The following is a 14,365-nucleotide window of genomic DNA, read 5'->3' as shown; positions in this document are numbered from 1 at the left end:
TGGGCTACAAGACCATCGCCAAGCAGCTTGGTGAGAAGGTGACAACAGTTGGTGCGATTATTCGCAAATGGAAGAAACACAAAATAACTGTCAATCTCCCTCGGCCTGGGGCTCCATGCAAGATCTCACCTCGTGGAGTTGCAATGATCATGAGAACGGTGAGGAATCAGCCCAGAACTACATGGGAGGATCTTGTCAATGATCTCAAGGCAGCTGGGACCATAGTCACCAAGAAAACAATTGGTAACACACTATGCCGTGAAGGACTGAAATCCTGCAGCGCCCGCAAGGTCCCCCTGCTCAAGAAAGCACATATACATGCCCATCTGAAGTTTGAATGATTCAGAGGACAACTGGGTGAAAGTGTTGTGGTCAGATGAGACTAAAATGGAGCTCTTTGGCATCAACTCAACTCGCCGTGTTTGGAGGAGGAGGAATGCTGCCTATGAGGAGGAATGCTGCCCCCAAGAATACCATCCCCACCGTCAAACATGGAGTTGGAAACATTATGCTTTGGGGGTGTTTTTCTGCTAAGGGGACAGGACAACTTCACCGCATCAAAGGGACAATGGACGGGGCCATGTACCGTCAAATCTTGGGTGAGAACCTTCTTCCCTCAGCCAGGGCATTGAAAATGGGTCGTGGATGGGTATTCCAGCATGAAAATGACCCAAAACACACGGCCAAGGCAACAAAGGAGTGGCTCAAGAAGAAGCACATTAAGGTCCTGGAGTGGCCTAGCCAGTCTCCAGACCTTAATCCCATAGAAAATCTGTGGAGGGAGCTGAAGGTTCGAGTTGCCAAACGTCAGCCTCGAAACCTTAATGACTTGGAGAAGATCTGCAAAGAGGGTGGGACAAAATCCCTCCTGAGATGTGTGCAAACCTGGTGGCCAACTACAAGAAACGTCTGACCTCTGTGATTGCCAACAAGGGTTTTGCCACCAAGTACTAAGTCATGTTTTGCAGAAGGGTCAAATACTTATTTCCCTCATTAAAATGCAAATCATTTTATAACATTTTTGACATGCGTTTTTCTAGATGTTGTTGTTGTTATTCTGTCTCTCACTGTTCAAATAAACCTACTATTACAATTATAGACTGATCATTTCTTTGTAAGTGGGCAAACGTACAAAATCAGCAGGGGATCAAATACTTTTTTCCCTCTCTGTAAATATTACCGTACTGTTACATGGTTTAATAATTTTGTATCAGTGGCAGTCTATGACTATTTCCTGTTTTCCAATACTTTTTCTTCTGGTTTTTACGCACTTGCGTTTTTGACATTGTGTAGCTCTCGGCAGGCTGTCGCTTGTGGTCCATCACCGATTTAAATTGCACTGTGCAGAAGCTCGTTCTCCCAGTAGGGGGCATGTACTAACGAGCTCCGTCTCCCTCCCATTTTCGGGATTTGCCCCGGGGCGCTCTAACCACTGAACGCACCGCTGAGGCTCCAGCATCCAAGGATGACCCTCTTACTGCTGCCTTCTTTTACTGTATGATGTATCGGCTGAATGGGTTACCAACGCTGGACGTAGAATGGTTAGTAGAGAATATTAAAGTTGTACAGATGTATTAGGCTATGGAATATGTAAGGGCTTTGCCAGTGTGCAGCAATAATGCTAAGCGCGGAGATTGTTGAACCTGCAAACACCCCAAAGATCCACTCACTGCACAACAGTAGACTAGAGGTAATACCATTTGTTTCATATCTGTCCTAAATTTGTCCATCGAACTAAATATTTTCAGGGACTTTTACGCAAAGTCTAAATGTGTTGTGTTCTGGTGAGGTGTAGGTGGATGGGAAGGGAAAGCTCTGGAGACAATTCTGCAGTTGTCTGCTTAATGTTGTCGTCTGGACTCTCATAAGTATATTTGCATTGTACAAAATGTACATGTTAATATTTTCAAAATACTCAAATTTCATTTTATAAACATTGTACACCAATACACTAATCATTTGCTAATAAGTGCTAAATATTTATTTGAGTGTACTATCGCACTATTATACCCGAGGCATACTAATGAGGCAACAACGCCATTCCTGACATGACCGGACAGGTAACAAAATGAACCATAGCTAACTAGGCACATTAAACATAAAATACAAAAACGTCACATTTCACAACATACCTGCATGGAATGGATACAAATGCAAGGCAAACGTTAATGCTGCCGTCTAGACTGGCATACATAAGTATATTTGCCTAACAAAAGACAGTGCAGAATTCCCGTGAGAAAATCGTCAGAAAACTCGCGCTGTCTGTACCTGAAAGAGACCCTCTCCCGCACCCAAAGCTAACCGTAGCTGGGCTAACCTTGCAAATTTGCAATCAAAGTTGCTCTCGAAAATTATCCCCATTCACGCTAATATAAATTCCTACTAACAGTAGTGCAACAACACTAAATCAATGATTATATCATTTTTGCTTGTTTTTTTTTGTGTGCATTTGTTAACACGTGCATTCAAAAGACCCGGGCATACATAAACACATACCTCTTCTCATCACGCTTTGACCAAACTGAGGCGTAAACGCATGGTTTTCGTAGATGACATCACAACATCAACACAATTTAGAAAATAAATACAATCAAATAGTTCACTCTTGAAAGTAGTGTAATACATCTGAAAATAACCATAAAATAATTCATGAAAAATCAATATGAGGGATTTTCGGTGAAATACATAAAGTATATTTTACACCTGTTACATAAACATAACTGTATAGGTATGATTTGTGGAGGGTTAGACATGGGTTTTCTTTCCATTTCCCTTGATTAATATAAACAAAACTAACACAGTATATGTTTTCCGAGATAAAGTATTTTTTTTAATATGATAGAATAACTGATAGATGACATCATGACGGTCACCTACACCGCGCAAGTTGCCAATGCGCGCTTCTGCGGGTTCTCCAAACTGCTCCTAGCCTGGAGGGGGAGCATCTACAAGGTCTTATGGAAGGAGTTCCTTGCTTTCTTCGCCATGTACACTGCCATCAGTGTCACTTACAGGTATGAGAGCCTTTGGCTACCAAGTTTACATCATTATTTGAACTTTCCATTACTATTTGAAGATTTCAATTTGTTTTAATTGGTCCACATTATTATGTAACTTTTACCTCTTCAGATTCTTCCTCTTTGATGACCAGAAGAGGTATTTTGAAAAACTGGCAATTTACTGCAACCACTATGCCAGTCTCATCCCCATGTCGTTTGTGCTAGGTGGGCAATATTACTAAATCAATAACACAGATTCTATTAGAATATGCTTCTATTCTAATATTCTTCTATTCTATAAGGAAATACCATCATTCATTACAGAACCATTTGCTGCTGTTTTCCAGGTTTTTACGTGACACTGGTGGTGAACCGCTGGTGGAATCAGTACACCCGCATTCCATTACCTGACCGTCTGATGTGCGTGCTCTCCGGCGGGCTGCAGGGTGTGGACGAGCGCGGGCGGCTGCTGCGACGCACCATGATGCGCTATACAAGTCTGTCCGCGTTACTGATTTTGCGCTCGGTCAGCACCGCAGTCTTCAAACGCTTCCCGACCATGGACCACGTCATGGAAGCAGGTAAATGTGTCACTCAGATGCAGCTAAGAGATTGCCTTTGAGGAGATATTGCACTTTGCAGATTTTGCCTTCAAGGTCAAATTGCACTTTGCAGATTTTCAGAATTCAAACACAAGAAAGTAGCCTACAGTGTACATCTGGATACACCATACCACTTGCAGTTTTGTCCCACATCCTGTGTCTTCCAAACACATACCTATAGTTTATGTAGTGGTCTAGAGGAGGTGAGTCGGACTCACTCTCTGGTGATGAGGTAGCCCTGCCTGCAACTTTAATCAGTGTCACCCTCGGTCCAATTTCCTCTTGGCCTAATTAAGACATTGGGTTTCAAAGCAGGACATGGGGGTTCAGACCCCACCTGTGACAGATACACTCCCCTCTCCTCAGGGTTCATGACCAGGGAGGAGCGGAAGAAGTTTGAGAGCCTCAAGTCTCCCTATAACAAGTACTGGATGCCCTGTGTGTGGTTCACTAACCTGGCCGCCTTGGCCCGCTGTGAGGGCAGGATTAAGGACGACAGCACCCTCAAACTAGTGCTGGAGGTAGTCTACAATACAACACACATAAAGCGACATAGTGATAAACCACATTATGTCAATAGTTATATGACATGAATAAGCTATACCCGCACTCACATACTGACTGAACCTTACACAAAAGCAATACATTCAACAAAAACAATAACTTACATTTGTATGCTTGTCTGTTTATGTCGGCAGGAGCTCAATCATTTCAGAGGGAACTGCAGTATGCTTTTCCATTATGACATGATCAGTGTTCCCCTGGTCTACACTCAGGTTTGTGTGTGTTTGTGTATGTGCATGCAGGTGATTGTATGTGGAATCATTGTAGAATTTTGTCAGTCGGCATCACTCATTCTTTGTCCTATGTTCTCGTCTCCACCATCCCTATAGGTGGTGACTTTGGCCGTGTACAGTTTTTTCTTCGTGTGTCTGATAGGACGTCAGTTCCTGGACCCCACACAGGGTTACCTGGGTCATGACCTGGACCTGTACGTCCCCATCTTCACTCTGCTACAGTTCTTCTTCTACGCCGGCTGGCTCAAGGTCAGTGGAAATTCATTGTTGTGTTCTCTAGGTAGCAAATGAAAACCAGACTGGGGAGAGGCTACCAAAAACAAACATATTTTCTTATTTATTTCCGTTGCAAAATGTTTTAAAACATTTTCTTTGCGTGCCCCAACGAACATGACCAATTTCTTTGATGTTTTTCAGGTAGCAGAGCAGTTGATCAACCCATTTGGACAGGACGATGATGACTTTGAGACCAACTGGCTGATAGACAGGAACTTCCAGGTTTATGTTGAATCACATGTATTGCTATCCTTCTCACAACCCCCCATTGTTATCTTAGATGTAATATATGCATGTATATGTAGTGGGGTAATACTTCATATATATGATATTATAAATATATCACATGCAACCCGTAGTAAGACTAAGCAATTAGCCCATGAAATAAATTAAATATAGATAGCAATATGCAAGACCATGGTTAAACCATGTGCTATCAAGTATTATGCGTTTAGCTGACTAAGATCAAGGAATGGTCATAAAAGCAAATATCAAAGCAAGTATAATTGAATAACTTTGTAAAATGAATGGATTCACATACAAGGCATAAATCTTAAGCTACAAGGCAATACTGACATATTAACAAAGCATTAGTCTAGGCATATAGATCCAGTGGTGTGAAAAGTACCCAATTGTCATACTTGACTAAAAGTAAAGATACCTTCATAGAGAATGACTCAAGTAAAAGTGAAAATCACCCAGTAAAATACTACTTGTGCAAAAGTCTAAAAGTATAAATAATTTAAAATTCCTTATATTAAGCAAACCAGACAGCTTCATTTTCTTGTTTGTTTTTTAATTTATGGATAGCCAGGGGCACACTCCAACACTCAGACATAATTTACAAACGAAGTATGTGTGTTTAGTAAGTCCACCAGATGGCAGTAGAGATGACCAGGGATCTTGATAAGTGTGTGAATTGCACCATTTTCCCATCCTGCTATATACAAGTTACCACAGAGACCATCCACTGAACAAAAATATGAACGCAACATGCAACAATTTCTAAGATTTTACTGAGTTAAAGTTCATAAAAGGAAATCCGTCAATTGAAATAAATTCATTAGGCCCTAATCTATGGATTTCACATGACTGAAAATACAGATATGCATCTGTTGCTCACAGATACCTTAAGAAAAAGGTAGGGATGTGGATCAGAAAGCCAGTCAGTATCTGGTGTGACCACCATTTACCTCATGCAGCACGACACATCTCCTTCTCATAGAGTTGATCAGGCTGTTGATTGAGTGTGTCCTGTGGAATGTTGTCCCACTCCTCTTCAATGGCTCTGCAAAGTTGCTGGGTATTGGTGGGACCTGGAATACGCTGTCGTACATGTCGATCCAGAGCATCCCAAGCATGCTCAATGGATGACATGTCTGGTGAGTATGCAGGCCATGGAAGAACTGGGGCATTTTCAGCTTCCAGGAATTGTGTACAGATCCTTGCGAAATGGGGCCGTGCATTACCATGCTGAAACATGAGGTGATGGCGGCGGATGAAGGGCACGACCATGGGCCTCAGGATCTCGTCACGGTATCTCTGTGCATTCAAATTGCCATTGATAAAATCCAATTGTGTTCATTGTCCGTAGCTTATGCCAGCCCATACCATAACCCCACTGCAACCATGGGGCACTCTGTTCACAACGTTGACATCAGCAAACTATTCGCCCACACGACGCTGCCCGGTACAGTTGAAACCGGGATTCATCCGTGAAGAGCACACTTCTCCAGCATGCCAGTGGCCATCGAAGGTGAGCATTTGCCCACTGAAGACTGCAGTCAGGGCAAGACCCTGGTGAGGACGACGAGCGCGCAGATGAGCTCCCCTGAGATGGTTTCTGACAGTTTGTGCAGAAATTATTTTGCTTGTGCAAACCATTGGAGGCTGCTGAGGGGAGGACAGCTCATAATAATGGCTGGAACGGAGCGAATGGAATGGCATCAAACACACCATTCCACCTATTCCGCTCCAGCCATTACCACGAGCCCGTCCTCCCCAATTATGGTGCCACCAACCTCCTGTGGTGCAAACCCACAGTTTCATCAGCTATCCGGGTGGCTGGTCTCAGACGATCCCACAGGTGAAAAAGACGGATGTGGAGGTCCTGGGCTGGCGTGGTTACACGTGATCTGCGGTTTTGAGGCCGGTTGGACGTACTGCCAAATTCTCTTAAACAACTTTGGAGTCTACTTATTGTAGAGAAATTAACATTAAATTCTCTGGCAACAGCTCTTGTGGACATTCCTGCAGTCAGCATGCCAATTGCATCTCCCTCAAAACTTAAGACATCTCTGGCATTGTGTTGTGTGACAGAACTGCACATTTTAGAGTGGTCAGCACAAGGTGCACCTGTGTAATGATCCTGCTGTTTAATCAGCTTCTTGATATGCCACACTCCAAGTCAGGTGGATGGATTATCTTGGAAAAGGTTAAATGCTCACTAACAGGGATGTAAACGAATTTGTGCACAACATTTGAGAGAAGTAAGCTTTCTATTCGTATGGAACATTTCTGGGATCTTTTATTTCAGCTCATGAAACATGGGACCAACACTTTGCATGTTGCATTTATATTTTTGTTCAATATACATACATATAGATAGCTTCAGAGTCCTCTTTAGGGTACAAGTTTCAGATAGATACGGATGGATGGATACTATAACATTATTATATCAGTCATTCAATAGTCCAGTATCCTCTGGATACTGTAACAGAGAGACACATTTTGGCCCCTCAGAGGGGAAGGGCTAGTTCTTTGTGCTTTCCTTGTGTTACTTGCCATTTGCTATGCAGCTCCAGGTGACAGAGAGCACATAAATTAGGGCCGAGCCTACACGTGTACATGAGTGGGATAAGTACTTTTGAAACATTCAAAGTGAGAGAAACAATGGTGGGGTGAAAGGAAACTTCAACAGAAGAGTTTCTTGGAACTTCCCTCATCTGAAACTGAAGAGGTAGTGTTTGTGTTTCCTCAGGTCTCCATGATGGCAGTTGATGAGATGTATGGGGATCTTCCCATCATGGAAAGAGACCGATATTGGAACGACTCTAACCCTCGTCCTCCCTACACTGCCGCAAGTCTATTCGGGCTGCGCAAACCCTCCTTCCAGGGCTCCACCTTCGACATGGCGTGAGTCTCTATTCTATTTTATTTTATTCTATTTTTGGGGCAAGTGTAATACATTTCTACAATACACTTCAAATATGTGTTCACCTTGTTACAAGCAAGGATATTCAGTATGTGTGTCTTACAAGTCCAAAGATGATTAGTTGTATGTTTCTAACGTTGCTAACACTTCTGTATGGCCCTAAGGGCATTATTCAAGTTGTAGTGATTTGAATTGTGTCTGTCCCCTCCAGGATTCCCAAAGAGGAGATGCACTTTGCGCCCCTGGCGGATATCACTGAGAACGTGGAGTCTGAGGGTGGGGGTCACCACCCCAACATGGCCCTGTTCAATCGGCTCCTCTTCACTGCCCCGTCCCCCACGGGGCTCATTGGAGGGGCGCTGCGCCGCACCTCCGCCCAGCTCCAAAGGTTCCGCCGTCCCTCCGGGATGTACCCGCCCTCATTCAGTGATGAAGAGGGTGAGGACGAGGATGATGAAGGTGGGAAGACTTTGGGGCCGTCTGGGGGGTCGCTGCCGTCTGTTTTGGGTAGGGATACTCAGAGTACCATATGTAGTTGTGGAGGGGTGTTTAATGCTAGGACCCCCCTCATGGAGGTACAGTTTGGGGTTGGGGTGGAGAGAGGTGGGGACGCCCTTCAAAGCCAGGAAGAGATTATGGAAGAAGAGGAGGAAGAAGAAGAGGATGAGGGGAATGCCCAGAAAAAGGCAGAGAAAGAGAAGATGGAGGAAGGGAACACTGAGGTGACAGGAGATATTCAAAGCCGCATGTCACTGCTCCCATCACCCCTCCAGCCTTCCAGAGACCCAGGCCAAACGTCCATCAGACAACCCCAGGATAAGACACCCAGACCAGCCTCGACAACCCCCTCCAGCCCCCTAGCCCCCAGCGTCATCCACCCCCGTCCCACAGCCTGCTCCACCCGAGACCTTTTCATCTCTGAACCAATCACAGAGCAGAGCACAGTGATCCCCACCATTCCTAAGCCGCCCATTGGTGGAGCCAAGATGTCTTTCCTCACCGTGCCGTCCTACAGCGCCCCACAGCGTCATAGGAGCGTCAGCATGGGGTCTGAGTCCCCAGCGGCTCCGAAACTACAAACCGCACCCTGTTCTAGCCAAAATTAGTGCACTACTTAGGGAATATGATGCCATTTCAGATTCAGACTACGAGTAAGGGAGAACATGCACACTTCTGTCCAACTGGGACCAACACACTACACTGAAAAGCTAGGTCATATGTCACTGTAGTATGTTCATGAAAAATCACTGGTCCATAGATCATCTGCATGAAGTTCATTTTACGGAACAATCCACCCAGATGCTGCAAGGTTGGGCTGCAGCTTTCACTGTGTTCACCAATCTTACACTGTACATTTACTTTAGATGAATGATTTGTCACCTTGTTCCGTTGTTATGAATTATAATGAGGTAAATAAAAAGAAAAGACAAATCTTTCTTGTCATAGTTCCATTTCTGTTGCTATGAGACATAATAGCTTGTGATGACAGCAGATATGTGAGACAGTACAGTCAAATTAAATCTGGGGAAAATGAGCACTATACTGTAAGTCATGTTGATATTTTATTTGAAGCGCAAAAATGCATTGGCAACACATTGTAATAGTGATAATCCTTTACTGTCCTATCTATTCCTTTACTTTTAGATTCAAACTGAGATGGACAAAAAACAAACACCAATACCAGTTGGCCAGCAGGTGGCGCCAATGTTACATAAAATAGTTATTTTTTAACATCCAAGATTTTTTTAAACAGCCACAAAAATCCCAACAGCATCCTCTTCCAACGTTCCTTGTCCATCCAGTGTCAATCCCACCATCCTCAACAGAGGGACCTCTCCCTCCATCTCTCCCTCCTATCTGGGCTGTAGCTTGGGAGAGAGGCCCATGCCTCTCCTGCTCCTGGCCTGGGTGGACTGCCTCTGCTGGGCCAGGAAGGACTGGGCTTGGCCTGGAGGTCTGTAAGAGCCCTCAGACAGCCTCAGCTCCTGCTCCTGCTGCTGGAGAGTCACACACTGGAGGGGATGAATAAAAACTCATTTCTCATTCAAACAGTAGAGTCGGCTCAGGAGTGACATACATATGGTTTAACAATAACATTCACTCCTCACTTTTTTAACTTTCTGCATTTGAAATGAGACCCTATACCCTATATGGTGGACTAGTTTTGGGGTAATGCACTATATAGGGAATGGGTTACTATTTAGGACATAAACAACAGTAAACATTCTCACACACTCACCATACTGTACCAGTCTGTAATAGCGAGCTTTTCCTCTTGGTCTTGTCCGGACATGATCCTCTCATTAAGGTCCTGTTACATCAACAGATAGAGTAACATTAATATATTTTTTAGAGGCTATATAATTAAGAGCATTGGGTGGTGCATTAAAGATTTGCCACAGATGATGGCGTATGACAAACATAGTTCTGAAATCAGGCCAAATACTCACTTACTTCTTTGACAGCTGTCATGATGACGTCACAGGCAGTAGTCTCCTCTTCAGTCATCCTCGTCTAACTGTATCACAACGATGCCCACAAAACATCAGCACTCCAACCAAACCACCAAAATAGGGCCCCTAATTGACAACTAGCCAAACAGCAATATCTAGCCAGAGAAATTGTATCACATTAACAGTCAAATCAAATCAAATTGTATTGGTCACATACCCTCGTAAAATTGACTATCCGACCGATCCTCGACTTCGGCGATGTCATTTACAAAACAGCTTCCAATACTCTACTCAGCAAACTGGATGCAGTCTGTCACAGTGCCATCCATTTTGTCACCAAAGCCCCTTATACCACCCACCACTGTGACCTGTATGCTCTAGTCGGCTGGCCCTCGCTACGTATTCGTCACCAGACCCACTGGCTCCAGGTCATCTATAAGTCTATGCTAGATAAAGCTCTGCCTTATCTCAGCTCACTGGTCACGATAACAACACCCACCCGTAGCACGCGCTCCAGCAGGTATATCTCACTGGTCATCCCCAAAGCCAACACCCCCTTTGGCCGCCTTTCCTTCCAGTTCTCTGCTGCCAATGACTGGAACGAATTGCAAAAATCGCTGAAGTTGGAGACTTATATTTCCCTCTCTAACTTTAAACATTAGCTATCTGAGCAGCTAACCGATCGCTGCAGCTGTACATAGCCCATTTGTAAATAGCCCACCCAATCTACCTACCTCATCCCCATATTGTTTTTATTTACTTTTCTGCTCTTTTGCACACCAGTATTTCTACTTGCACATCATCATCTGCTCATCTATCACTCCAGTGTTAATTTGCTTAACTGTAATTACTTCGCTACTATGGCCTATTTATTGCCTTACCTCCTCACGCCATTTGCACACACAGTATATAGACTTTCTTTTTTTTATTTTGTGTTATTGACTGTATGTTTGTTTATTCCATGTGTAACTCTGTGTTGTTGTTTGTGTCGCACTGCTTTGCTTCATCTTGGCCAGGTCGCAGTTGTAAATGAGAACTTGTTCTCAACTGGCCTACCTGGTTAAATAAAGGTGAAATAAAAAAATAAAAAATAATAAAAAATGTTATAGCAGGTGTAGCAAAATGCTTGTGTTCCTCCAACAGGCCAACAATCAGCAACCCTTCTAACCAAACCACCTTCTAACCAAAATAATTAGTCGCGAATCTAAACACTGATCAACACACCGACCTAACAGCTGTCAAGCCACTGCCCAGCCTCTCTCTTCAACCAAACCACTTTCTAGACAAAATATAACCACAAAGCCAAACACTAATAAACATCCAGCCAGGCGCTGCACCTCTCTGCTCTCTCTTCAGCCCAGCCTGGTCTCATCCACATGGGGGGAGAGGCCCTGGCTGGTTTTGTTCAGGGTGAGAGACAATGGAGAGGTAGGCTTTAGTAGTCTGGCTCTTCCCTGTGGCCACATCTGCTTTACTGCTGATCTGGGCACATTCAATGTTGAACGTCCACATTCAGATGGTCACGGGGGGGATTTGTAGGTAAGCACCAGAAAGCAAGCATCCTGTTTAGATGGTGTACTTGTACATCAAGCTGCCTCATGCTACAGAAACAGGTGGTAGGCTCCTGCTATATGGGCTGTTCTGACACGGGAACAACCATTACTTATCCAAGACGTACCAGAAAGAAAGGCTGGGTAAAATATACAATCAAGTAACAGGTAATGAGTCTTGTATTATTGTAGCATTTACTATACGGGTACATGAATGATATATGGCCATATCAAAAATCACCAGAAATGTACAGGGAAATCTCTCAGTAGTTATGGCACACAAAGCCAAGGATTTGTTGATGGTAAGAAGTCTGTAGGCTGGCTACCCGGTCCCTAATCTCTCGTGGACAGACTACTTAACATTATTGAGGATGCGATCAAATGACTCAATATTTTAGTTCTAGGTTAACCTAGATTACCCTGTGCCCATGACAGGGTATGCAGATCAGTCATATCCTTGGTGAGAAAAAGGGGCCCCTCTGTTTGAATCAGCTTCCCCTGTCAGAATTCAATGTCATTGAAGAGAGAGAGAGAGAGAGAGAGAGAGACAGAGCGAGAGAGAGAGAGAGAGATAGAGATAGAGAGAGAGAGACAGAGAGAGACAGAGCGAGAGAGACAGAGAGAGAGAGATAGAGAGAGAGAGAGAGAGAGAGAGAGAGAGAGCGAGAGAGAGAGATCGAGAGAGAGACAGAGAGACAGAGAGAGAGAGATAGAGAGAGAGAGAGAGAAGAGACGAGAGAGAGAGAGATAGAGATAGAGAGAGAGAGAGAGAGAGAGAGAGAGACAGAGAGAGACAGAGAGAGACAGAGAGAGACAGAGAGAGACACAGAGAGAGAGAGAGAGCGAGAGAGAGACAGAGAGACAGAGAGAGAGAGATAGAGATAGAGAGAGAGAGACAGAGAGAGACAGAGCGAGAGAGATAGAGATAGAGAGAGAGAGAGAGACAGAGAGAGACAGAGAGAGAGACAGAGAGAGAGAGAGAGAGAGAGAGAGAGAGAGAGACAGAGAGAGAGAGAGAGCGAGAGAGAGATAGCGAGATAGAGAGAGAGAGACAGAGATAGAGAGATAGAGAGACAGATAGAGAGAGACAGAGAGACAGAGAGAGCGAGAGAGAGAGAGAGAGAGATAGAGAGATAGAGAGACAGATAGAGAGAGACAGAGAGACAGAGAGAGACAGAGAGAGACAGAGAGAGATGGGATGAAAATAAACTTAGACAGAGTTTCTTGGAACTCCATGGTCTCATCTGAATCTGTTTATTCTCTTAGGAGAGAGAAACACAAGGGTGTGTGTGTGTGCGTGCGTGCGTGTGTGTGTGTGTGTGTGTGTGTGTGTGTGTGTGTGTGTGTGTGTGTGTGTGTGTGTGTGTGTGTGTGTGTGTGTGTGTGTGAAAACACTCCAAAAAACGCACACCATCAATTCCTGTCAGCTTAGAAGAGGAGTGAACATCTGTTGCGAAACCTTCCTCCCACAGAAAGAGCTACTGACTTTAGCCTTGATAGAAGGTAGGAGACATTGTGGACAGTGGTAGTCATACGCTGAATAACAGAACAACAAACATCACTCTCTCTGCTGCTATTAAACAAATCATTATTAACGCTAGCATCAGCACATTTTGATATTAAATATTGTGTTAGTTTACCCTACAGTTTTGTCTACTTCCAATATGTAGCCTGATTCAGCATCAAACTGGCAAGATCAGGATGGTCCAACGAGGCTAGTCTATCTGTTTCAAATGTTTTCTCTGCTACTCTCAGCATTAGAACAAACTGAACATTGCATTATCTTACACTACAGTTTTATCAGGTATCCGTTTGTCAGTTGTTTTTGGTATTGCTGCTCTGGTTTACGGTAAAATGAGCAGTGCTGTGAGCTGACACTAGAGGGCAAAGTTGGACTAATAATAATAATAACAACAATTTTTATTGTGCTTTTCAATTCAAGTAACAAAGTGCTTCATATCATAAAATAATCAAATAAAAGTACTAACAAAGAAACAAAGACAGGAGGAAGTAACATTTAAAAGATAGCTAATTAAAGTCATAGATAGCTAATAAAAAGATTTCTCATTAATATCATACAAATAATACTAACTTGAACTAGGATACAGTACTTCAATAACAGGTACAGTGAGTGATACTGTACTCCAGTCAAGCCTGAAACTATCATCAAACACTCATACTACTGTACAAACAGTGGCAAAATATGATCCACCATTTTGAGTAACGCCAGCTTACTCCACTAGTGTTCCACTTGTGTCTGAGACAGTCAAATGTAAAAGAGCATAATAGATTGGATAGACTTACAATCTAATCCATCTGAGTTGTTATTTACTATAGAAACAGATTTGCACACAACAACCGAGCTGTTTACCTAGCTAGCTCAGAACGTGCAGAACACACGTACACACTAAGGCCCGCGCCACAGATATCACCCTGTTCCCTATAGAGTGCACTACCTTTGACCCGTCCCAATAGGGAATAGGGTGCCATTTGGGATGTAGACTAACTCTGTCCCCACATAAATACACTTCAGC

The 14,365-nt window shown here is 43.7% G+C and overlaps 1 protein-coding gene across 1 annotated transcript; it reads left to right on the top strand.

Annotated features, from left to right (window-relative positions):
• The first annotated feature begins 3,558 nt into the window (after window positions 1–3,558).
• LOC106564559 (bestrophin-2a-like) lies at window positions 3,559–9,250 on the top strand. The gene is made up of 7 exons (XM_014130693.3): window positions 3,559–3,580; window positions 3,968–4,122; window positions 4,300–4,377; window positions 4,495–4,647; window positions 4,816–4,896; window positions 7,655–7,809; window positions 8,040–9,250. Exons 1-7 carry the CDS (start codon window positions 3,559–3,561, stop codon window positions 8,932–8,934), a joined length of 1,539 nt encoding a protein of 512 aa, XP_013986168.2. The 3' UTR covers window positions 8,935–9,250.
• Window positions 9,251–14,365: the final 5,115 nt, after the last annotated feature.

Source organism: Salmo salar, chromosome 12 (assembly GCF_965601325.2).
Source record: "Salmo salar chromosome 12, fSalSal1, whole genome shotgun sequence".
NCBI classification, from domain to species: Eukaryota; Metazoa; Chordata; class Actinopteri; order Salmoniformes; family Salmonidae; genus Salmo; species Salmo salar.
The sequence above is the reverse complement of the archived record's forward strand: the minus strand, read 5'-3'. Positions and strand labels throughout refer to the sequence as shown.